This window comes from Nomascus leucogenys, chromosome 3, assembly GCF_006542625.1.
Source record: "Nomascus leucogenys isolate Asia chromosome 3, Asia_NLE_v1, whole genome shotgun sequence".
Classification (NCBI taxonomy): domain Eukaryota; kingdom Metazoa; phylum Chordata; class Mammalia; order Primates; family Hylobatidae; genus Nomascus; species Nomascus leucogenys.
Genome location: NC_044383.1, coordinates 154,131,016 through 154,155,085, shown reverse-complemented (window position 1 = coordinate 154,155,085; position 24,070 = coordinate 154,131,016). Strand labels below are relative to the sequence as shown.

Sequence of the window (24,070 nt, the reverse complement as noted above, 5' to 3'; positions counted from 1 at the left end):
TCTACCCAACAGCCCTTGGTTCTCCTCTGCTCCTCCAGTCTCCACTCAATAGCACCTTGCAGGGCCTCCTCCCTGCCCCCATCTAACGTTCCAGCCCTCCTGACCTTCCCTTCTGCCTCCTCCACAAGCAACCCCTATCGTGCTGTGGGGTTTCTTATTTATCTGATGACTCGCTTCCACATCAAAGTGTAAGCCTTAAAGAGACACACATTCCTGTGTGTTTACTGTTATTCTGTCAATATCTAGAGCAGAAAGTACTTGGTCAATAGTTTTCAAATGAATTAATAGATGAGGGAAGCATCCTTCATCCCATATTCCTTGATTAACTGTTGATTTTGATCCACTCAATAAAAAACATGGAGTAAAGAGCAAAATTGTTCTATTTTCACTGTCTTCCCTTGCCATAACGCACATAGAGACACAGTATGAAAAGGTGAAAAACGAGCATATTAGATAAATTGCAAAAACATCAAGCAGTGGCTAAATCTATGATTTTTTTAAATAGTTGGTTTTAATGGTCTAAGTGCCAAAATGAGTGCTGCTGCTCACCTACTTGTCTTGCCTGGAGTGACTACTTTACAGGAAAAAAGTAGGCTTTTCAGCCAACGGTTCAAATTCAAATACTATTGGAGTGACACTTTGAATCTATTCTGAGCCAATGTGGCTATTCGACAATTGCCAGTTCTTTGTTGGATTGCTTGCTGATTAATAGAATTCTCCCTGGGAGCTAGAAGTAGCTGTAGATTAAAGTTATAAAAAGAAGTAGCTGTAAATTAAAGTTATAAAAAAAAGTTAATATTCTTTTTTTGGGGGGAGGTTGGATGAGGTCTCACTCTACCACCCGGGATGGAGTGCAGTGGTGTGATCTCAGCTCACTGCAACCTCCAACTCCCTGGTTCAAGCAATTCTCCTGCCTCAGCCTCCTGAGTAGCTGGGATTACAGGCTCGCACCACCACACTCAGCTAATTATTGTATTTTTAGTAGAGATGGGGTTTCACCATGTTGACCAGGATGGTCTTGATCTCCTGACCCTGTGGCCTCGGCCTCCCAAAGTGCTGGGATTACAGGCATGAGCCACCGTGCCCAGCTGATTTCTCATGTTTTAGAATAAAAAGCGCATTGTTCAATAGTGAGCAAAAATACAGGAAACAAAAAAAACTTAGCAACAATGTGGATATTTAGAATGTTCTCACTAATTTCTTCCCAGATCTTTAGGTTTTTCTGACTTTTCGCTATTACAAACTATACAGGGTAGAAAACACATAACTGATGATGAATTTTTTTAAGTCAGAAAAAAAGAAAAATTCTGTACGGAAAATGGAAGGGCTGCAAAATCAGCTAAATATGTATCCAAGACCACAATGTTCATTTTTGACCATGACCAAATTGCCTCTTTTGCCAAATTGCAGTTTATTTTGCTAGGAGCGATCATATGCTTTCTTCTTGATTACTAAGAAGACAGTAAAACTGAGACATATCGGATTATTCAGAGGGATCTAAAGAAGAGAACTCTAACTTCTGCAGCAACTTAAACTTTTCACCTAAGACGATGGCATCAGAAGAGATCGCGTTGTGCACCACCATCCATCCATTCTTCCTCGCCAGGGGCTAAGCACTCCAGCCCATCCATGCCCCTTCCCTGCCCCACACTGCGGCTCGGGCCTTTGGAAAGTGGGAGGCTGAGAGGCTCCATCTCTGAGCATCCACCTCCCTTGCGGCTGTGCAAGTGACTCAGCCTCTCATGCTTCTCTGCCACATCTCCCCAAGACCTGTGCTGACCTGTGCTGAACCTGCATTCCCAACCAGGGTGGCATGGTGGCAACCTACAGCCTTTATGCTATGTGATCCAGAAGGAAACGCTTGGGTCCTAAGCCATCGTGATTCTGTAGTCACTTGCATGAAGCATGACCCATGGAAGGTCATTACTCATAAAAGTTACCTTCATTTCGGTCTATCAATACACACAATGAAAAAACATTTCCTCCCAGAGCTTTCTCCCAGCGCTACTGAGAACTCCATGTATCCTTCACCACCAGGGTCCTGCTCAGCCTCAGCAGAGAGTAACGTGGACCAGTCCTAGAAGGAAGTGACAACCTTTTGAAATCAGGATATGCGGCTCACAACAGTTGTCTGTATGGTGCTGCCACCTTCCAAAGAGATTGTCTAGGGGATTTAGCTTGCTCATGAGGGACTCATATCCTTCTATCAGAACCCAATCCATGGGCCAGTTCCTTGAAGAGTCATTAACCATGACTTTCATTTTCTTTAATGCTTTGACATCTGAAGAGGCTGAAGAGGCTGCCCTCTCAGAGTTAGCCCATCCCCAGAGACAGTGAGGAGCAGCCTTTCCTATTCAGGCCAACCTACAACCTCCACCCTCACCCAGACAACAACCTCCACCCTCACTCAGCCTATAATCTACAACCTCACCCAGCCTACAACCTCCACCATTGCCCAACCTACAACCTCCACCCTCACCCAGCCTACAACTTCCACCCTCATCCAAGCTACAACCTTTACCCTTACCCAGCCTACAACCTCCACCCTTACTCACAATACAACCTCCACCCTCACCCATATTATAACCTCCACCCTCAACCAGCAAACAACCTTCACCTTCACCCAACCTACAACCTCCACCCTCGCCCAACATACAACCTCTACCCTCACCCATACTACAACCTCCACCCTCAACCAGCCAACAACCTGCACTCTCACCAACCCTACAACCTCACCCTCACCCAAACTATAACCTCTACCCTCACCCAGCCTACCACCTTCTCCCTCACCCATACTACAACCTCCACCCTCACCTACCCTATAACTTCCACCCTCACCCAACCTACAACTTCTACCCTCGCCCACCCTACAACCTCCACCCTCACCCAGCCTATAACCTGGCCACCTCATTTACAGGCAAGCCTGCCTGGGAAATCATGGTAAGGGCTCAGGCCCAGTCCCTTGCTCCCTCTGTCCCTTGGCTGACCCTGGTGCTTCACATGTGGCCCCCGACAGCACAGCATGGCCTCTTCTCCTTGGGATCTGTGAGTAACAAATTATCTTTTCAATTGTCTCCTGATCTGTTTGCCAAATGACACCTCAAATTTCTTATCAATACATTATGTTTTAAAATAGTAGGACACATAGATGAATGCCAGACATTTGCCCTAACAGAGCTTGATCCAGCCCAGAGCACCAGTGTTAGTGTTTACACACCACACACTATACACATACATACACCACACCACTCACACACACACCCCACACACCCATACACACACCACCCCCACACACACCATATACACACACACCCCATATTTACACACACACACCATACACACACACCACACACACCACACATACACACACACCACACACACACAGTCTGAACTGTGTCCTGCAGGTGGTGCAGGATGCACGGAGCTATGGGTTCCTCTGGAAGGGTGGCTTAGGAGCAGGGCCTCCAGGAGAACATCTTCTTAACTGCTGTGGATCCATCTTGAAATCATTTGATCCCAAAATTTTCAAAATTCTGTCACCATAATCACAGCTCTGGGCCCAATTACTCTACCTGAAAACCCGCCGATTGCTGGAACTCATCCACCCCCCTTACAAAGAGTCAACATTCACTTTGGTTTAACTGAAGAAATTAGTAGAGAGGAATCTGCCCCAGCAAAGGCCATGGACCACATGACCCTGTAGCACCAGGCTGAGGAGGGCGGAGGCTGTGCGTGGCTTAAGTTTCAGGTGCTACTGAAGCCACCTAACAACGGCTAACAGGATGGAGTCCTTGCAAAGAAAAGACCAGCCTGCACCATCCAGGAATGGAAGAAGATTAAAAGTTAGAAACAGATCTACACATGGCCCTGCCCGTCCTTAATTTTCTCATTATAACCGTAAAAATAAGCCTTCTATAGAAATGTAGAGGCTGGCTTCCATAACAGAGGAGGAGCCACACAGGAAGCCCCCGGGTGCCACGAGGTGTCACTCATCACGTGCAGATGGAGCAACAGCAGAAAGTGAGCGGCTCCCTTCATGAATCTCTGGGTGGGTGTTCATCTCCGCTCTCTGTTGAATCATCAGGGGTGAGGGACACCATGGTTCCCCGGCCTCAGCTGCAGATCTGGCAGCCTCCTGCTCTCTATCTCCCCATCAGTCCCCCAGGCCTCCCGTGTGGACCCTGCTGGTAGGTTTTAAGTCTCAAATAGCAAAACATCATTTGTCTTCTGGGATCCTGAGCAGGGACCAAAATAAGAGAAAAAACACAGGAAGTGAAGAAAGCAGCTTGTTATGGTCTGAAGGTGAGCCCAAAGTTCATGTGCTGGAAACTCAATCCCTAATACAGAGGAGTTGGGAGGTTTAAGAGGTCTGCATCATGAGGACTCTGCCCTCAAGAATAGGTGAATGCCATTATCTTGGCAGTGGGCTCCTAGGAAAGAATGTGTTTGGCCCCGCTTGCTCTCTCTCTCTTTCTCACCCTCTCTTCACCCTTCCGTTCGGGGATGACACAGCACAAAGGCCCTCACCAGATGCTGATTCCACAATCTTGGACTGCCCAGCCTCTAGACCCATGAGCTACTACGTTTGTGTTCATAAGGTACCCCATCCATGGTGTTCTGTTATGGCAGCACAAAATGGACTAAGACACAGTCCCAGAACAAGAAGCCAAAAGCAGTATTGGGCAGCAGTAAGACAGAGGTGCCCAGAAAACCCAATGGGCAGGTGCTGAATACAGAGAAAGGGAAAAGCAAGGGGGAAATCACACATGGGCAACTACTGAGACTAGGCATTCTTGGTTTTCCATCCAAATGCCTGGAGGGCTTCAGGTGTACGCCGGTGTGGGTGAAGGAGCCCTAACAGCAAATGCAGCCCAGCAGAGCGGACGATTTCCAACAGCACTGCCTTTGCTGCATGCAGCACTGCTGAGGAAGACTCAGATCAAAGTGCTGATGACTGCAGTGCCTGTGTGTCCTTGTCTGCAAGTGTCAGGGATGGCAGCATCTGTCTGTGACTTCATCCCCCACAGGATGGCTGTGAAAATGAAATGAGGTCTTGAGCCATGAAGTGGGATTGGATATTGGATCATGAGCCTTGGCAGACCTTGGCAGCACGTTTAGTGCCCCTCTTCCCACAGCGGTGAGTGGGCATTTGCTGCCTTCATGCATCGGAGTTGATCAGCCCAGAGTGATTTCTTTTCTTTTTTGTCTTGTTAGAGGCCAGCTCCTCCCACACTTGCCAAAGAGTCCTTGATGGAAACAGAACATTGAACATAACTGAGGATTCTCTCTGACCTCATCGGATGGCCGGGCCAGCACAGAGGGCAGCCTCCTGCCCATGGAGCAAAGGGAGGCGGCCATAGGTACAGCCATCTGCTCTCCCGTGAAGACATCATCAGGACGGCAAGACATGCATTAACCACAAAGACCCTATACAAAAAGCTTCAAAATAAAGCTTAATTTTTCAGAGCTGACTTTTCACAGAGAAATTAGCAGGAAGTGCTTCGCCATGACACAGATCTAGGCTGGCCCTAAGTGGGTTGAATAGCACTGAGTGACTGTGGTGACAAGCACTAGGACACTCAGAAGAGGAGGCAGACGACGATCACTGCCTCCTCCAGGAACCCTCAGTCCAGGTCAGATCACAGGGCCCCTGTCTCAAGCTGAGCTTCAAACATGGGAGGTTTTTTTTCTTTTCTCTTTTTCTTTTCTTTTCTTTCTTTCTTTCTTTCTTTTTTTTAACACAAAGTCTCACTTTGTCACCCAGGCTGGAGTGCAGTGGCACAATCTCAGCTCACTGCAACTTCTGCCTCCCAGATTCAAGCAACTGTGCCTCAGCCTTTGGAGTAGCTGGGATTACAGGCATGAGCCATCATGCCTAGCTAATTTTTATATTTTTAGTAGAGATGAGGTTTCACTATACGGGCCAGGGTGGTTTTGAACTCCTGATCGCAGGTGATCCACCTGCTTCAGCCTCCGAAAGTGCTGGGATTACAGGTGTGAGCCACTGTGCCTTGCCAGGAGGATTTTAAAGACCACGGTGAATCAGCCCTCCACAACACAGTCTCAAGCTTGCTTTCTCTTCCACATTTGTTACCGAGTTGACAAGAAATAAAAAGTCATGAACGACAGGGATTTGAGCGGTCTCCGCTAGCCCTACCCAGCAAGTATTATACAAATCAAGAAACAGAGATCCCCGAGGACAGCGAGGGCTAATGCACATGTGGAATGAGATCCAGCACACACGTGCAGTGGGATCCAGTACACACATATGGGGGATCTAGCACACACGTGCAAGCGATGGAGCACATATGTGCAGTGAGATCTAGCACAAGTGGGCAGGGAATCCAGCACACACATGAAGGGGAATCTGGCACACATGTGCAGTAGGATTTAGCACACACATGCAGGGGAATCTAGCACACACGTGTGAGGGGATCCAGCACACATGTGCAGGGGTATCTAGCACACACATGCAGTGGGATCCAGCACACACATGCAGGAGTATCTAGCACATGTGCAGTGGGATCTAGGGCATGCATACGTCTCACAGTGCTGTCTCTGAGCTGAAAAGTCAGACCTGGCTTTTCCTGGCTTGCCTCCTAAGAACATCTGGGCTCTGGCCATCATAGGTTTCTCTTGCTTCCTGTCACAGTTGGTTGGGTAGGCCAGGCCCACAAAAAAAAGGTATTTTCAATTGGTAAAACTGCTATAACCACTGGAATAACTGGTCTGGGCCACAGCAATGATTTTACGGCTTATGAACTGGCCTAACATTTGGTGGAGCTCAGGTACAGGGTTGGTGAGTTATTCCAATGGTTCCCGGGTTTGCACCTCAAACACCAGAAGACAATCCATTCTAGGGGAAGCCAACCATGGTCTGAACAGTGAAAAGGCTCATTGCAAACCAACACGCAGTTCATGCCCTTTGAGCCTGGGCTCTCCTGGGCAAGTGGCATGTGATGAGTTGCCAATTATCATTATTATTCCTGCAAACAGACGACCAACAATTAAACAGCATATTTGATTTTTTGCGCCCCACGCCATAAACACAATCTGTAATTGTGTTTGTGAGAAGCAGACCTCCCAGGCCTCAGGGCCTGACCACTGCCCAGGGTGGGGGTGGGAAAGCTCTTACTGTGGCGCTTCTTTGTGTCCGCTTTGCCGTCCTCTTTCGCCACGCCCAGGCAGCCCATCAGTTCTTGTACGGAGATGGATTTGTCATTATTCACATCACAGTATTCAACAAACTTCTTCACACATTTTTTGGGCTTTGATTTTTTGCGAAGGAATCTCTTGAAGGGTTTGATTTCCTTTTTGCCGATGTCTCCACTGGAGTTTTTATCAAGTAGTTTGAAGTACCAGTGCACCACTCGCTCCTCTAGGGTGTGGCTGGGGTCGGGTTCCGAGAGCCTGGAAGGAACACAGACACCGTCAGGATGCTTAAACCCCTGGGCGGCCCCTTCCTCACCACTGTGCTTCCATCAAACCCATAACCCCTGCTTGTAGTTCTCATGGTCCTGGTGTCTCAGCCTGCAGCATTGGTAATCAGAAATAACAATTTAAATAAATAATTTAGAAGAACATTTTTAGCAAAGATTTTTCAGGTTGGATTCAAAATTGCAAATGATGCAGTGAATTTGTGTCCAGCAAAGATGCACTTGAAGGACAAAAGCCCCCTTATCCTGGCTTCTGTGTGCACAGGACTGGCAGGTCAGCACATGCAGCTATACCTGCCCGACACACTGGAACCCTGAGCTTTTCTAGCCCTGTAAATGTGATTCTTTTACACATCCTTTATGTCATAGGAATATCGGATGATGCAAATCAAAAATGTTTTAAGTTGGGACTAGATATTTTTCCTTGGATTATGTTAGGTTCAATATTTGAGGGCATAAATAAATAAAACTCTTCTAGAAGGTCTGGATGTGAGTCAGATCTTTAAAAGTGCACCAAACGGCAGAAATGCACCTTCTCCTTGAGAGGGAGGGTGTGTGTGCGCATGGGCTGGCCCTCCTGGAGGTGCTGGCCCCTGGATTCTGCCTGTTGGGATAAGCTGCACATTCCTAGGTATGAGAACACCGTGAACTCCGCCGACACCATTGCCAATTTCTCAAACTTTCAGAGGATTTTCAGATAACAATCCATTTACTGCCATCAATTTTAGTTTGCATTTAGTTTAGTTTGCAATTCAGTTTAGTTAGCAATTCATTTACTGCCTTCATTTTTAGTTTGCAGTTTAGTTTAGTTTGCAAAAACAATCTTTCCAAGAATAGAAGATGTAAAGTTGAAATTTACATAAAGTTTTACCCTATTAAATGTTTTTTTTGTTTTTTTTTTTTTTTTTTTTTTGAGACAGAGTTTTGCCCTTGTTGTCCTGGCTGAAGTGCAATGGTGTGGTCTTGGCTCACTGCAAACTCTGCCTCCCAGGTTCAAGTGATTCTCCTGCCTCAGCCTCCCGAGTAGCTGGGATTTCAGGTACCTGCCACCATGCTGGGCTAAGTTTTGTATTTTTAGTAGGGATGGGTTTTCACCATGTTGGCCACCTGACCTCAGGTGATCCACCTGCCCTGGCCTGCCAGAGTGCTGGGAATACAGGCGTGAGCCCCCGCGCCCAGCCTGCTCTAAATTAAATTTAATTTTCTACACATTCATGACATTTTCTGTTAGTATTGCCTTTATTTCCTTAAGTCTTCTTTAGCAGACAGACAGTGAGAGGAGAGGCTTTTAGTTCAGGAGACCATAAAAATCATCTAAAGTGGCTGAGATAATCAAGGGTTTGGGTGTCAGGGGCTCTGGGGAGAAAGGCCAACATTCTAAAGAAAGAAAAAAGAAAATCTCCATCAAAAATTTATTTGAAAGAAACAGATAAACTATGGCTAGTTCAGGGGGAATATCCGATGCTTGAGATGCCATTGCAGTAAAACCCTGGGGTTCTTCCACTCTCCTGAGGCTGATCTACAGAGGGCGGAAAAGAGGAGTGTTGGGGAATTCACCGAAGGCCACTCCACCGAGCTCCAGGCCCCAGGTCCAGCAGTGCGGGAACGCCTACCATGTACTCAAGGAACATTTCCAGGGTTCCAAAAATCCTATTTTGAACAGTGTGAATGTCTTTGATGCAACCGAATCATACGCCTGAAAGTGGTTAGGACGGCAAATGTACGTGCTATACATTTTACTGCAATAAACATAATCACATTTTGAGAACTTCAAATTAAACGTTGTCATTCAAAGTATTTAAAATCCAATCGATATCTCTAAAGTACAATTTCAAAGCACAAAGCCCTCTGCAGGAGGTGCTCCCCCTGCCCTACTCCCCACCAACAGGGCCAGGGTCAGAGCCCACTACCCCACGGAGGCCCAGGAGTCACAGCTCAGAGCCACGTACCCCTATGGGAGCGTTTTCGGTGATTTAGTCTTGCTACAAGAAAACCCGCTAAGCAACCCCCTGTGTTTGCAGAGGGTTCCTTTTTGAGGCCCTACTGTGTCCAAATAAGCTGAGAAGGTCGCCAATATGTAATGTTCAGACTTTCCAGATTCCCCGGAATTCTGGGACCCTGCCAACTTGTTGTCCCACGGCGAACACAGCGTACCTGCCTGACGAGGAGGAGGGGTCGGAGACGGCGTGGACCATGTCTGTGGACAGCGCGTCCAGAACACTGGTCAGAAACTCATGCTTTTTGGCACCCGGGCAACCTGAAAAACATGTGTATGTTTTCATAGTTAACTCACAAAACTTAACAGATTTTCCTCTAAAATACAGGGAAATGTTGTTTTAGTGTTTGGAAATGAGTATTTTGGGCTACCTTAATCTTAACGAGCTAGTTTAAACACAAACACATTGCACTATATATATTGATTTTGAGCCATAGCTATTATTAATTCCAGTATTGTTTGAATTATTACGTGAGACTAAAATTCACAGGCATTAGTATCTCTCATTGATAACCACTTGGAGGTAGGCGGTGTCACTCACCCAGCGAGTGTGACAGCAGAGGCACCGGGTGCTTAGGGACACGGGACATACGGAGGGCACTCTGAAAGCACATGAGGCTGGCCATCCCGGCAAACGAGGCCGGGGCCTGTGATTCACCGCCACCCCTACCCCGTCCAGAGCCACCTCGCTTCTCAGAGCAAAAGGAGGCAGTAGGGCAAACAGCAGGAGCTCCACAACGCCCGTCTCCTGGGGACTTGCCCACACCATGGCATTGGCGCGAAGAGTCCGCATCTGCAATGCCAGTCTCCTGGGGACTTGTCCACACCACGGCATCTGCGCGAACAGTCCACAGCAGGGTTTAGTGCTCACAGCTTTGGAGCTCAGAGTTGACTGTGTGTGGATTCTGGGGTCAGGGAATAATTCAGGCACCCAACATTCTGCAGCGTGCCTTTCCCCTCCATCCTTCCCTCAACACCACTCTCCTCTCACACCGGTTAGGAATTCCCGGAGCTCTGTGCCTGAGACGCTCGTCCCACCCCAAATTCAAGGTAACATTTGAAAGAAGCCGTCCACTTTCTCTGGGGTCTTTTCTCCTGAGACTGCTCCTGGTGCTACTGCCCCAGTAGCTGGACACAGGCAGCATCCCGTGTCCTTATGCCCAGGGCGGCATGGACAATGGACAATGTGGGTCTCCTTGCTCTGGATGCCGTTTTGGCATAGAGAAGCCACTCAGCTGCCCAATACACGCTTGCTGGATCGATAAGCAAACGCAAGAGGTAGGAGCCCCACCCTCGCTTCCCCCATGAGATCGGCGGGTTTAAGAGCTTCACAAGCAGGGAGCAAAATTTGCCAATTCCAACTGGGCCTATTTGTGTGTAAATACCCACGGGAGAGGTGACAAACAGAGCTTGTCACCATTTACATTTTGTTAAATTTTTCTAAAGAAAGCCCTTCCAGAGTTCAGTAGAAAGAAGAGAAAGATACTGAGGGGAAAATAGAAGAGAGAAGCCAGGCACCGGCCCTGGAGGGACAGCGTCCCCACCATGCCACGCTGCGCTCTCAGACTCCCTGCCGGGGAGGCTGCCCCTCCCTGGGGCTCTGCTGGGCCTAGAGACGCGCCACGGAGACTTCTGAGCCTGGAGAGCACCTCGGGCATTAGAACGTCTGCTCGGACCATCCTCACCACAGCAGGGAGGGAGTTTATACCACACACCTTCTGCCCAATTTAGATTCCGTTTTTTACTAAGAAAAGTTTTAGACGGCCCTGCCAAAGGGAATCTCAGGAGCCCACTCAGTAAGTGGAAGACACGGAGAGCTGCTGAGCCCAGGCAGAAAGCCCCTTCCCCGCCTTCCCCATGACCCTCGGAGGAAGGATTGTCTGAGATGAGAAAGGCTCTCTCGGGACTCCTTGGCCAACAGGACAGGCTGAGGGTGCCGTGGGGAAAGGCAGTGCCACACGTGCTTCTCAGGCCCCTGGGTCGAGGGCAGGTTGGTGTGGACCATGTGGCCGTGGTGTGGACAGCAGCCAAGTCACTCGGAGACCAGCATGTTTATGCAGTTAGGGATGTCCTGGTTTTCCTAGGTTTCTTTTTGACACTGGAGTTTTGTGTGATTGCTGTGGAAGCGCACGTGAGCTGCCGATAGCAGGACTCCAGTCATGCTGGCTTCTGCTTCATTAAACACACATGTCAGAAAACAGATGTGTAGCCTTCACCAGGGGGGTTCTGAGAGTGCAAAAAGGTCTGTATTAGTCTCTTTGCACACAACTGAAAAAGGAGATCAAAATCTATAGAAAAAAGCGCCACGGCCACGGGGCAAATGCTACTTTCCAAGAAAGAAGTAACAATCTCATCGAACATCACCTCAGAAAGGCAGAGGACCTGAGGCTGCAGAGGCTGCTGACCGCGCTGCTTCCAAAGCTGCCCAGCCCACCCGGCCTCGGCTCCCTGGGAAGGGCCTCCTGGTCTACAGAAGGCTGAGCTCCCCGGCTGCAGGACTATCCAGGAAGGGAAATGAGAAAAACAAGCTGGAGGGCTGAAAATGCCTCCAGGACACAGGCTCAGGAACACGCGGGCAGAAGCCCTGCCAGGCCGGCTGGCCAGGAGAACTTGTCCACGGTGAGGAGGCAGGCGCCGGGGCAGGTGAGGCTGGGACCCACAAGACCTCAGGCACCTGCTTGCCGGGACTGCTCTCTATGAATTCCCAGTCCTCCACCGGCCTCCAGAGATTCTGAGAGGAATATGGAGTTGATGGAGAAGGATATTATTATCTGGGAGAAAAGGCACTTTAGATAATCCTCAGTACTGAACAGCTTCAAGAAAGAATTATGTGTGTATTTGGTGTGGTAATAGGGATATACCCAGGGGGATGTTTTTGGCTGTTAATTTAATCATATTCCCCCAAATGAGATAAAGCAACACAATAGTTCAAATGAGAAAATAATAGGTGTTCATCATGAAACATGACTAACATAATATAAAAGCTGCAGGACTCTTTAATGCAAAAAGAAAAACTGAACATAAACAGCATAATGTACTTCTAAAATAAGAAACAGTAAATCAATCCTGCTCAATCCTGGTTGCTTCTCCCATGTCACAGCCACCCCACGACCTGGAATAATGCTTGTCACTGCTCACGGATGATTGTACTTCAAAACTATTTCTGAAGAAAAGAGGTGAATAAAAATGAAAGATTACAAGCCATCAGAAGAAAAAAAACTAACTTTCATTATGTTAAAGTGAATGTTCACTGCATGAGAAGTCACAGAAGTACCATGAAGTGAAAATTTCATCACCCTGAAATGTCCCAGATCTGGCAGACGCATGAGAGGATGCAACGAGGCTTGAGGTAAAAAGAGAAACGACCCCAGAACAGCTGGGATTTCCCTACTGTTACCCACAGGGAGCTATCCCGCTTCTCCCATGACAGCCGTGTCCAGCACAGCGACGGCTGCAGAGACCCTCGTCCCTCGCAGGGGCGCCGGCCCCCTGCCAACCATTGCTGTAACTCCTCCGGCCCATCTTGAGAGCAAAGCTGCCCTTTGCTCTGGCATTTTGCGGTGTGTGATTCAGCCTGGGGAAGCTGCCCGCTGAGAACCTGTGTGAGGAGCCTGGTGCTCTGGTGAGTCCTTTCTAGCACACTCCAACCCCGGCCTTCTTCTCACTCAGCCGCCTGCACGGTGGGGTCTAATGGCCCCTGTAAATACTGCATCATGGAAGGGCTGGTGTCAAAACTGCCGCGTGCAGGCTCAGCGATGCACCTGAAGTCACTCTTTATTTTGGGACAGTTCCACTCACAGTAAGTTCTCCAACCACCCATAGAACTGAGTTCAGAAGTCTCAGGTCAACAGAGGCATAGCATGAAGGTGCCACCCCATACACGCTCCCACCTGGGTTAGACGTGCCAGGCCCTCTCAAAGCTCGCACTGTACAGGAGTGTCCTACGCCCAGGCTCCCGGGGGAGTAATGAGCCAATCCAAGAAAGCAAACCAGACTGTTCTTTTCAAAGCTAGAAACAGAATAAGTTCACCAATCTATTTCCAATCTGTGGCAAAACAATGAAGGGAGTAGCTTAGCCCAGGTATCCTCAGGTGCTCCAGCTGATCTGCAGAATCCAAGTCCTTGACATCTGTGAGGTTTCTGTGGAAACACTGGGTTCTGTCCTGGTCTTGCCCCACAGTAAAGGTGCTGCACCTTTCAAAGCCCTGAGCCCTTCTCAACCCCGGAGCCCGTCCAGTCGACAAAGTGGCTGAACTGGCTGGTCCCTGAGACCCCAGCCTATGGACCAGGGACTTTTCAGGAACTGGGTTAATATTCTGATGCTTTAAAAGCATTTTTGACTTTCACTCTTTTAAAATGAATGTGTTCTGCACTTTCTATGAAATATCCTTATTTTAAGAAATAAAAACCATTTTTGTATAAAAATTCCTGTTTCAGTAAGTTTATGTAGTTTCTTCTTTTCTCTTTGTCTTTTAAATACAAATGAATACAAGTTCCCAGCTGCTCCCTCAGTCACCTGCTCTCTGGATACTAATTAACTTTCGCTTCCTTCCCGTAACCTGGAACACTCAGTACTGCCCCTAAAGGAAATCAAATACAGGAGAAAGTGGAGTTGAGTGGTTTCCTCACTCACTGGTCAAGAGAAGAGACCACTGGATAACAGTAGCCACACACTGGCACAATCATGGGTCTGGATTGTGCCAGTGAGGCCTGCAGGGTCTGGATCGGGAGCACAAGGGAAGCAGGTGTACGGACGGGGGCCAGAGATTTCACACGTAAGTAACATTATTAGCTTATCAGGCATGAAGTGTCTGGGGTTAATGAGACTCATTCCTCTAGTTTTAAGTATCTAGCAGTGGCTTAAAAATCGGTTCTCTTAGTTTTATGTTTAGCTCCAATGTTCAGGAAACTGGTGTAGATGAGAAATGAAGAAAAAAGAATGGATAACAAAGGAGCTTTCTTTAAGTTGTTCAGATGCTTCTGAGGAGTGGTGTGTGCACGCAGGTAGTCACGCCATCATCATTAACTACTTATCCACTCACAGTTTTAAATCCTCTGGCTTGGAAGTCCAATAATTTCTGTCAAGCAATCAGCCCGTGCTCCGATTCGCCAGCCATGGACCCTGGGAATGCCTTTGCTGGCCTGATGTGAGGGGGTCAGGTCAGCCACCTGGGAAAAGACTGTCCCTGTCTCCTATTGGGGGTCTGCGTGGTGACCTTGGGGGAAACCACTTCTTTTGGTTTGGGCCAGGAACGTGTGCCGTGTCTGCTGAGAACACCTGCTGGGCACCTTAGGGTCACTTCGTGGAGGTGGCAGTGAAATGCTGTCTCCACTCCTGTGCCCGGGCTGCCACATGTGGGTTGGGAGAAAGCCCACGGGGTTGGATTTTTGAAGATTTGGTCAGAATTTTAAGGTAGGAACTGAGCATTCTCAAAGCCTGTGTGGTGCCCTGAGGGGAGAAAAGGCCCGAGGAGAGGAACTCAGGTGAACTGAAGATTCTCTGTCTGGTGTAACTCGCACAGGCCCCAGTTTCACTGGAATAAGGCAGAGGTTTCTCTGTCAGGGCGGCCCTTCCCCGCGGGTTTTAGGCTCACTTCCTCCCCATTTTAAGAACGTATCATAGAAAAGTCTGAGTGTCCTCTAGTTTTGTGCCATTTCCCCAAGGTAACAGAAATACATTTTTAACTGCAGAGTTAAAAATGGACAGAAAATGAGACTTTTTATTGCTTCTAAGGGTTGAGAGAAATGGAAATAATGTTACTAAGATGTTTCTGTGACTCCTTCTCTCCTTCTCCAGGAATCTGTAAGAAAGGCGCTGACAATTTCTCCTTTGCTATGAGTTAAATCCAGTTTTGTCCTGACACTAACACAATTTTACATTTACTAACTCTATGATGAATTTTAGGAACGAGGATTTTAAGTCCCTTTCTTGATTATAAATTATTTCAAACTATATAAAAGCAAATAGTTTATAATTTTCTTTCTAGATTATCTTTACTTGTAAGTAGGCATTCACTTGTGGGTCTGGTGGCTCATGCCTGTAATCCCAGCACTTTGGGAGGCTGAGGTGGGTGGATCACTTGAGGTCAGGAGTTTGAGACCAGTCTGGCCAACATAGTGAAACCCCATATCTACTAAAAATACGAAAATTACCCAGGCATGGTGGTACATGCCTATAATCTCAGCTACTTGGGACGCTGAGGCATGAGAATCACTTGAACCTGGGAGGCGGAGGTTGCAGTGAGCTGAGACTGTACCACTGCACTCCTGCCTGGGAGACAGAGCGAGACTCTGTCTCAAAAAAAAAAAAGAAAGGCATTCACATAGGCCCAACATTTGACTGGTCCTCTCTTTGTGCATAGCTGGGTGCCTGGAAAGAGCTCTGGGTACCAGGTAGTTTCTCCCTGACCCTGAACATCACTGGTGACTTGTGATGAAGGTTCCATTGTGTGCACACCAAATAAGGGACATCTGTTTTCTGGTAGAAAAAGCTCTTTTCATCTGGCTGGGAAGGGAGAAAGAGGGTGCCAATAACAGCGCCTGCATTTGGCTGAGTCTTTTCACAAACAGCTAGAAATAAAATGTCACGGCTACTCATTCTTACAGTTTAAAACACACCGACCTGGTACAGAAAAGCAGGGAAGACGCTGAGCCTCCGAGTCACAGCCCCGCTGAAGTAAAGGCATCAGAGAAGCAAAGGGGAAATTCCCAGGGTAGAGGGGTCCCGAAGCCATACCCATAAACACATGTGCTCTCACACTCAGCAGCTTTGGATTACCGACATTTGCTGAGTTTGAAAAGTCCGCTTTAAATCCTGACATTGCCAGAGTTAAAAAGCAGCGCAATCTCCATGCTCCATCCCCAGCCAAAACAGACTGCTCTTTCTACGTAGTAAATGCTCATTTATTAAATGCTGTGCTTCTTTGTTTTATTCCAAGCACAGATTTTCCTCCAGCACTCTTCAATGAGCATGTCCCGGCTGTGTGGTCCAGGGAGTGTCACATGTGTGACGGGGTTCACGCAGGCAGGACCACAGCATTCCTGTCTGATCTATGCGTGGGGCCGTGTGCACATCACCCTCATGCAGCTGACACTCAGCACCACACCGTGGCCTCACAACTAATCAGCACATCAGTGTCTGAGGGAGAAACTGAGGCCCAAGTCACACTCAGTGGGAGACTGAAGGCTTCGATGGTGCTAAGAACCCTGACCTTGCCGGGGGTGGAGGCAGGAGTGCATCCTACGTCCAGGTGAATGTGTGCCGAGCGGCTGTGGAGCTCTCCCCGCTGCCCCATGGCCGCGATGAGGCTGGGAACAGCAGCCCAGGCCCCTGCCCTCCACCATGCCTGTCCTGGCAGGGTGGGCATTGGTGTCACGTTCACCTCTGCTTGCCAGGCACAGGCGCAGTGGTGTGGAGTGAGCCATTTGGAACAGGGAGGAGAGTGCTGGGGGCACAGGGAAGGCCCACGAGGACTCTGCGTCCCAGGCAGTGCAGCATTCCTGAGGCCCTAAGGATGCCAGGGCGTGTCGAGCGGGGCAGGAAGGACGGTCCCAGGGAATGAAGCTGATGGGTGCCCAAAACCCAGGGGGTCTTATGAGTCCAGAAACAAGTATGGACCTTATCTGAAAGGAAACTGGAAGCTGTTGGGAGAATCTGAGAAGTGACACCATCTCATTTCTGTTTTACAGTGTCACAGTGCTCCCTCTGTGGGTCCCAGCCAGCTGTGGGAGGCCCCAAGAGCCCAGCTTGAGTCTGCTGTGTGATCCAGGGAAGGGGCTGTGAGGCAAAGTTCGGAGCGGGGACCCTGGAGAGCCTGTGAAATAGATTCAGAAGAAACCACGGAGTTAGAGGGCCTAGGGCTTTGAAGGTTTGGCTATAACCAGGGCCAAATACAGCCTCTGGAACATAACAAGTACACAGGGATATTCCAAGTGGAACACAGCTTTCATGTCATCCCCCAACCCCATTCTTGGGATTTAATTCAACTCCCACCATCTTGTTCTACAGACACAGAAAGGGGTGCGAGATGTTTCCCAAGTACCTGACTTGCTCCATTAAGCATTTGATGCCTGCCATTACATTTAACACTTGGCTTTCCAACTTTTAACTTTCTATGCAGTTTAAACATAAGAAAAAAAAGTATTGTGTTAGGAAAGTTTCTTCAGGCACTTTGATTTTGAGATTCATAAAGTGCCTGCACCTTATAAAAGGTATACAAAGTCTATTTTGATAAACCCCCCTCCAAACTGAGACCTGGTCAGCGCGTCATCCTCAAGGGCCTGGCCTTGGACCCGCAGGGCCCCTCATATGGGGAACACGGACAACATCAAGCACCTCTTTAGGACGATTCAAGACAGATGCAGTTTCCTCATGACAGGTACACGCTTTAACCACCACGCAGTAGAGAAAGAAGTCCCGGCCAGTGATGGTTAAGAGCACATCAGTTGTGTGAAATCAAGTTTAGCCTGAAGCTGCCTCCTTATATATTTTAAGTTTGGCCTAAAGTTTCTGTGTACGTCGTGAACTGTAACAAGTGGAGGCGTCAACAGACTGTAGCCTACACTTGTGCCAGTCACCGAGTTTTGGCCAATCCAACGTAGCCAAATGTTCAAACCATGTTCAAATGAGGCTGACGCCAAGCTGTAGCCAATCCGGCTGGTTTTGTGCCTCACTTCTGTTTTCTGTCCATCACTTTCCTTTTTTCTGTCCGTAAATCTTCTTCCACCCTTTGGCTGTGCTGGAGTCTCTGAGCCCACTCCGGCTTGGGTGGTTGCCTTATTCATGAATCGTTCATTGCTCAATTACACTCTTTCAAATTTAATTCAGCTTAAGTTTTTCTTTTATCCAGTGAAATTTGCTCATGACAATTCATACTTTAAAAAAGACACTAAAGAAAAAGCATAAAACTTCACAATCTTAAGCTGAAAAGAAAATTACTACTTTTGTGCATTAACTCTACTTTTCTATATTTTCTATATTCACATATTTTCTATATTTATTTTCATATTCTTGATTTTTCATTATATCTTTTCATTATTCTAGACAAAGAGGTCCATAGGCTTTAGATAGTGCTTTGATGAATTAACACTGATAACTAATACACTGATAGAAGTGAGCACTTGGTTAGAAGTCAGTGCCTGAAAAGAATTAGGAAGTTCCTCCAGTGAAGATGTGACCGGGAAAGCCAAGGCTTTGGGTGAAGGTGCCTGCTCTTGGCCCTGCCTGGGCTCATCCATTAAACTGAGTGCTGCCATAAACTCCCCAAGGTTCCTCTGACCATAACATTCCAGAAATTCTTTGCCTTTGACTTTAATTCTCTTTTGCGTCAGGTCATCCAAGGCCAGGGTGTGCACTCAGAAGTTATAACAGCTAATAAGTTAACTCTGAATATTTATCTTAAAGACCAATGTGTGTGTTTCTAAAGTCTTCCTACATTTCTCAAGGACGACGTTATGTCATTCAACCATTTTTTGAAAACTACTTGTTAACAAAATGCTTGGTAAAAAGCACCCATTTTGCCCTCAAGGAGCTTTTAAATGAAGGTATTGGTGAAGAGGCACGGAGGGTTTATGGTGATATAGGTAAGCTTGACGTCAGTGCTGTAGAGTGCGTGGGATTTCTTCAGGTTTCAGAGGCTTGAGGACGGATCTAGCATTTGAGGGGAGATCAAGCCGATGTCCTCTGTCATCCAGGGAGGAGCAAGCATTTCAGTGCACGCTCATGTTTTAAGGAGGTGTTCTGCACAATCAATATTTTGCCAAGCATTAGGATTATTTCTGGTGTCAAAGCCCTCCTGATCTGCAAGGCTGTATTCTCACTCTCAGTGTTACTCAGCATGACAAAACAACTATTTCTGCTTGAATTTTCTCCTGAAAAAAAATGTTTGGGACATTTCCAACAGACAATGAAATTCTTAGGTAGAACTAAGTCATTCTTAGGAAGGACTTTTAACTGTTTACTGTCAAAACAACCGGCCCCCGCAGGTTGCTCTAGCCTCATGAGGACACCAAATATGCAAAACCAGCTGCCCAGGAAGCACTGAAGGTCTCCAGATGTTCAGGCTCAGGCCAGCGTTTTTATCTCTTTCTTTCCCCACATATGTAGTTTAGGAAATGCTTTCAAGTCAAAAGAGAAACTTTTCTTTCCAAACTCCTAATCTGTTTTTACTTCTAATAGTTTTTTTCTACAACATTCCCTCTTTTGTATCTTTTATGAGAAACTTAAGAAGTCAGTCTTAACAAGATCGACTCTCTGTTTTTAAACCATAAACCTCTAAAAATTCATGTATTGTTAAGAAATAAGCTTCCATGTACTAGTAAGTATTTTGTAGCTCCAATGTCCTTGATTGATTTCAAGTGAGGTTACATTTTACTAAACTCAAAATATTTAGAGCAAGTGTTTTCTGAGCACACTGTGATGTTGCGTTGTTTCCTCAAGGGCCAATCAGCAACGCTACCACCGCAGAGGAGTTAGTCTAGCATGAGCTCTGGGGTTGGTGCCTGGCTGCCTGGGCCCCTCAGCGTCTGCAGCAGCCCCCGGGAATGCAGCAGCTCCCATGCTTCCTCTCCACGCTTCCCCTTCCCTTATCCAGCTGTCAGTCGGGTTCCCCACCACCAATGAACCCTACCATGGAAATAGAGCAGCCAATCCTTCTGAGCTGGGAACCACACAGCGACTACCACAACACAACTGCAACACAAGCACAATACAACACCAACACCAAGACCGTGTGCCGATGTCCACGAGGACCTGGAGGGAACAAAGACTGGAGGGCTGAGCAGGGCTGACCAGGGATCCATCAGGAGGGAGCAGTGAGTCGCCCAGAGGCTTCAACTACCCAAATGCATGGAGTAATGACCTCCTCAGAAACCCAAACACAAAAGCACATCTATGCCCCCAAACCAAAACAGGCAAAGGTGATGGCAGAGAAAGCCGACACCCGTAGCTCCTCAGAGAGATCTGCCCATGAACCGAGGGCTCCCTCTCAGGAGGCTGTGGCTCCCCCCCGTTCTAGCGTCCCGGGGTCACGCCAGGGATTCAAACAGGACCGGGAACTGGGCCATTCTGCAGTCTCTGTAATCTTATGATTGAGTTTGTTCTGAAATGAGGGATGCAAGTAGCAGCGAGTCTAAGAAACGCTTTCCTATGCTGACATCCCAGGTACCTGCCTGGCGGACTCCGGTCCACTTGATGATGGAATCAAACGCATTCCAAGTATTTGCCAGAATGTCTTCATTTAAGAACAGTTCCTAATTTTCAATGAAAAGATTGACTTAAGCTACAGTTAGATAGAAGGAATAAGTTCTACTATTCAAAACTATAATAGAAAAATTATAGTTAACAATAATTTATTGTATATTTCAAAACAGCTACAAAAGATCTGGAATGTTCCCAACACGAAGGAAAGATAAATATTGGAGTTGACGGTTACCCCAGATACCCTATCCCACTCAGGTATCAAAATATCACATGCCTCAAAAACATGTACAACGGTCATATTTCAATTAAAACTTTTTAAAAAGCATTTGCCTCATTGATTTTCCTTTTTCGTAAACTATGGAATGAAAACAAGTTTGCAATAGTAACCTTGGCAGAATTTGAGCAACAGAAGGTCGGGTCTTATGGAAACAGAAGGTCTGGCTACATTTGAGAAGTAACTTTAAGCAAGGATTTTCTTTACATCTACACGTGCCACCCAGAGCCAAAACGGGGGGCTCCAATGAGGATTCAATGAATGAGACGCCAAACTATGGCTGCATCTGAACAAAGCATGCTCAATGCTGACAATTTCAACCTCTGAAACATTGCTAAGATGTCGGAATCAAGCCTGTAGAATCCTATGGTCTGTTTGTTTTAAATTTGTTTTTTTTTTTTTTTTACATCTAGATTTGTAACGAAGCCAGGTCTACACACAATAGATGCATATGACACAAACACGCAGGAATCATTTTCTCCTCTCAGGGCTCATGCACTACGGATGGGGCAGCTGGGCACTGGAGATTTTCTCCTTTTAAAAGAGCATTTGTTTCCTCCTTACATCAGCTCAGCCCTCTGTCTAACTGAATTCTTTTCTTGGTTTGAATCTCATATAGAATGAGGAGCGGGAACATAGCGCTCCTGATTCCACAGTTGTCCTGCGCTAGAGACTCGACTGGATTTCCAGACCCTATACCTGTCAGCAGCCCACCCCAGGCCCCCAGCCCGGGCACCTTCGCAGAGTCTTTTTGGTTAGGAAGGGCTGGGAGCAAGACTCCACTCCGCAGGCATTCCGGCTGTCGCTCCTGATGGGCCTTCCCGGCCTCCTCCTCCCCAGCTGAGCTCCTCTCTGTGCGGGAGCTCTGTGTGCTCTGCCCACCCTCTCGTTGAAAGCATTCCCTTCAGACCCCGCTTCCAGCAGCTCCGCGGCTAAAATCCACCTCCCACCAAGTAGAACTAAAGATAACAGTAAAACAGGGCTGCTTTCCTACCCCGCCACAAGAAACATGAAGGAAGACATGTTTGCTTAGTGTCTAACTTAATGACACACGCTCTTAAAGTTACGTTCCCAACCTAACAAAATGGAGTTGACTCAAGTTCTCATGGTGTGAAGTAGGTTCTTAGCGGTGAAAACCAAAGTCAAAAGAGTCTGTCTTTACACTTCCTGTTTTTGTAAATAATAATAACAATCTTATTTAAAGAGAGCATTATTTATCTGGGGACTAAAGTCTGTGGTCCAATCAGCTGAACGGTGTTTTATGAACTGTGCCAGGGCAGGGACTGGCTAGGGAGTGTGCAGATGTGCATGGAGAAGAAATGATTCCTGGGCAGGGAAGGGGCGGGGCAGGGGCGGGGCAGGGTGGGGAAGGGGCGGGGCAGGGAGTGCGCGGATGTGCAGGGAGAGGGAATCCTTCCGGGGCGAGGCTGGGCGGGGCTGGGCGGAGCTGGGCGGGGCTGGGCGGGGCGGGGCAGGGGCACGCCTGGCTCCCCGCTCAGCATCCAGCTCCAGCTCAGCATCCATCACGCCCTGGGAAACACATTGACACCTGCGGCCTCCGTAGGCCCAAAGGCAAGGGAAGGGGAGGAAGAGGCTGCTCCTGAATTGCAAGCAGCACAGACAGGAATCCTTCTCTCCTCTCAGGGTCTCAGGCACTAGTTTTGCAGTTTTGTTTGGAAGAAGCAGTTTTTAAATAGAGGCAAATGTCATGGTCTTTCACAAATTATACCTTAGGAATTAGATGAATCAGTGGACCCTGAAATGTTACAAGCTTGGTGGAGGCCGGCAACAGCCATGTTCCTCGCAAAGGAAATTGCACACATTCGGCAGCTCTGCTGTATGCTTCTCCAGGATCCTCTAACAAGTCGACACCCACAAAACTGGGCAGCATTCGTTTCTTAAAAGTACTGTGATAGAATTGCATAAGAAGACGCAAGGAGTAGAAAAGCGTGTTCCATTAAATGAAACAACCTCCCTGCTGCTGTCACCACAATAAGGTGACGAGCATGCAGGATTTCAGCTGTCCTGTGGACGCCACAACTCACTGACAGGTCCAGCAAACTGCAGAAACAGTGACGACCTTCCCCACAAACACAGTCCTGCTCCCCAGAAGGCTGCGGCCACCCTGGCACACAGGCATCATCTGGGTTTATGAATGACCACGCCCAGCTTCACACTCCATGGTTTTCATTCACACTTTCTATTTCAGGCGTGGTTAACATGCTATTGTTTTTATTCCCAACATGCTGGCTTTCAAATTACTCAGCGTTAGACCTTCTGGTCCAAGTACCTCAGTTAGAAAGATCAAAAAAGTGAAAAAATAAACAAACTCCATTTCCTCGTGTCCCTCGCATCAACGTCTGGATTGAGTTGACTTGAGTGGATGCACAGAGAGGACTTGGAAGGAGTGAGGGAGGCGGGAGGAGGGAGGAAAGAGGAGGGAAGAGGGAGGCGGGAGGAGGGAGGAGGGAGGGGGAGGAGGGAGGCGGGAGGAGGGAGGAAAGAGGAGGAAGAGGGAGGCGGGCAGGAGGGAGGCGGGAGGAGGGAGGAAAGAGGAGGAAGAGGGAGGCGGGCAGGAGGGAGGAGGGAGGAAAGAGGAGGAAGAGGGAGTCGGGCAGGAGGGAGGCGGGAGGAGGGAGGAAAGAGGAGGGAAGAGGGAGCAAAGAGGAAGGAGGAGGGAGGAGGGAGGAGGAAGAGGGAGGCAGGCAGGAGGGAGGGGGGAGGCGGGAGGAAAGAGGAAGGAAGAGGGAGGCGGGAGGAGGGAGGAAAGAGGAGGAAGAGGGAGGTGGGCAGGAGGGAGGCGGGAGGAGGGAGGCGGGAGGCATATTCCCCACTGCTGGCCAGGGCCAGGCATGTGTGCCCTCGGGGGTAGCGGCATCACCAGCCTCAGCCACCAGCTCTCTTTAGGATGAGCAGCAAGCAGTTCTCAGGCAGCAGTCACAGCAGGGTGAGCCAATTCCTGATCTCAGGATCACAGTGACAGAGAGATACCTTTGTCTGCAGTAGCCCAGCAGCAGCTTTGACCGCTATCACTTTCTGTCCCTCCAACATTGTGTGTACTACTTCGTGGGGAGTCCCTGTGTGCCTGAAATAACTACAGAGGTTTCTAGCTCTACTGTCTGGTACATGTTTAAATATAGAAGCCTATCCAAAACAACATTATT

At 48.0% G+C, this 24,070-nt stretch overlaps 1 protein-coding gene across 1 annotated transcript in view; it reads right to left on the bottom strand.

The window, feature by feature from the left end:
* Positions 1 to 24,070, bottom strand: part of SMOC2 (SPARC related modular calcium binding 2) — a 213,275-nt gene that overhangs the window by 5,515 nt on the left and 183,690 nt on the right. The window contains exons 10-11 of the mRNA XM_030809981.1: positions 9,591 to 9,693; positions 7,136 to 7,410 (exon numbers count right to left, since the gene is read on the bottom strand). Of these exons, the coding sequence (XP_030665841.1) occupies positions 7,136 to 7,410; positions 9,591 to 9,693 (378 nt within the window). The remainder of the gene's footprint in view (positions 1 to 7,135; positions 7,411 to 9,590; positions 9,694 to 24,070) is intronic.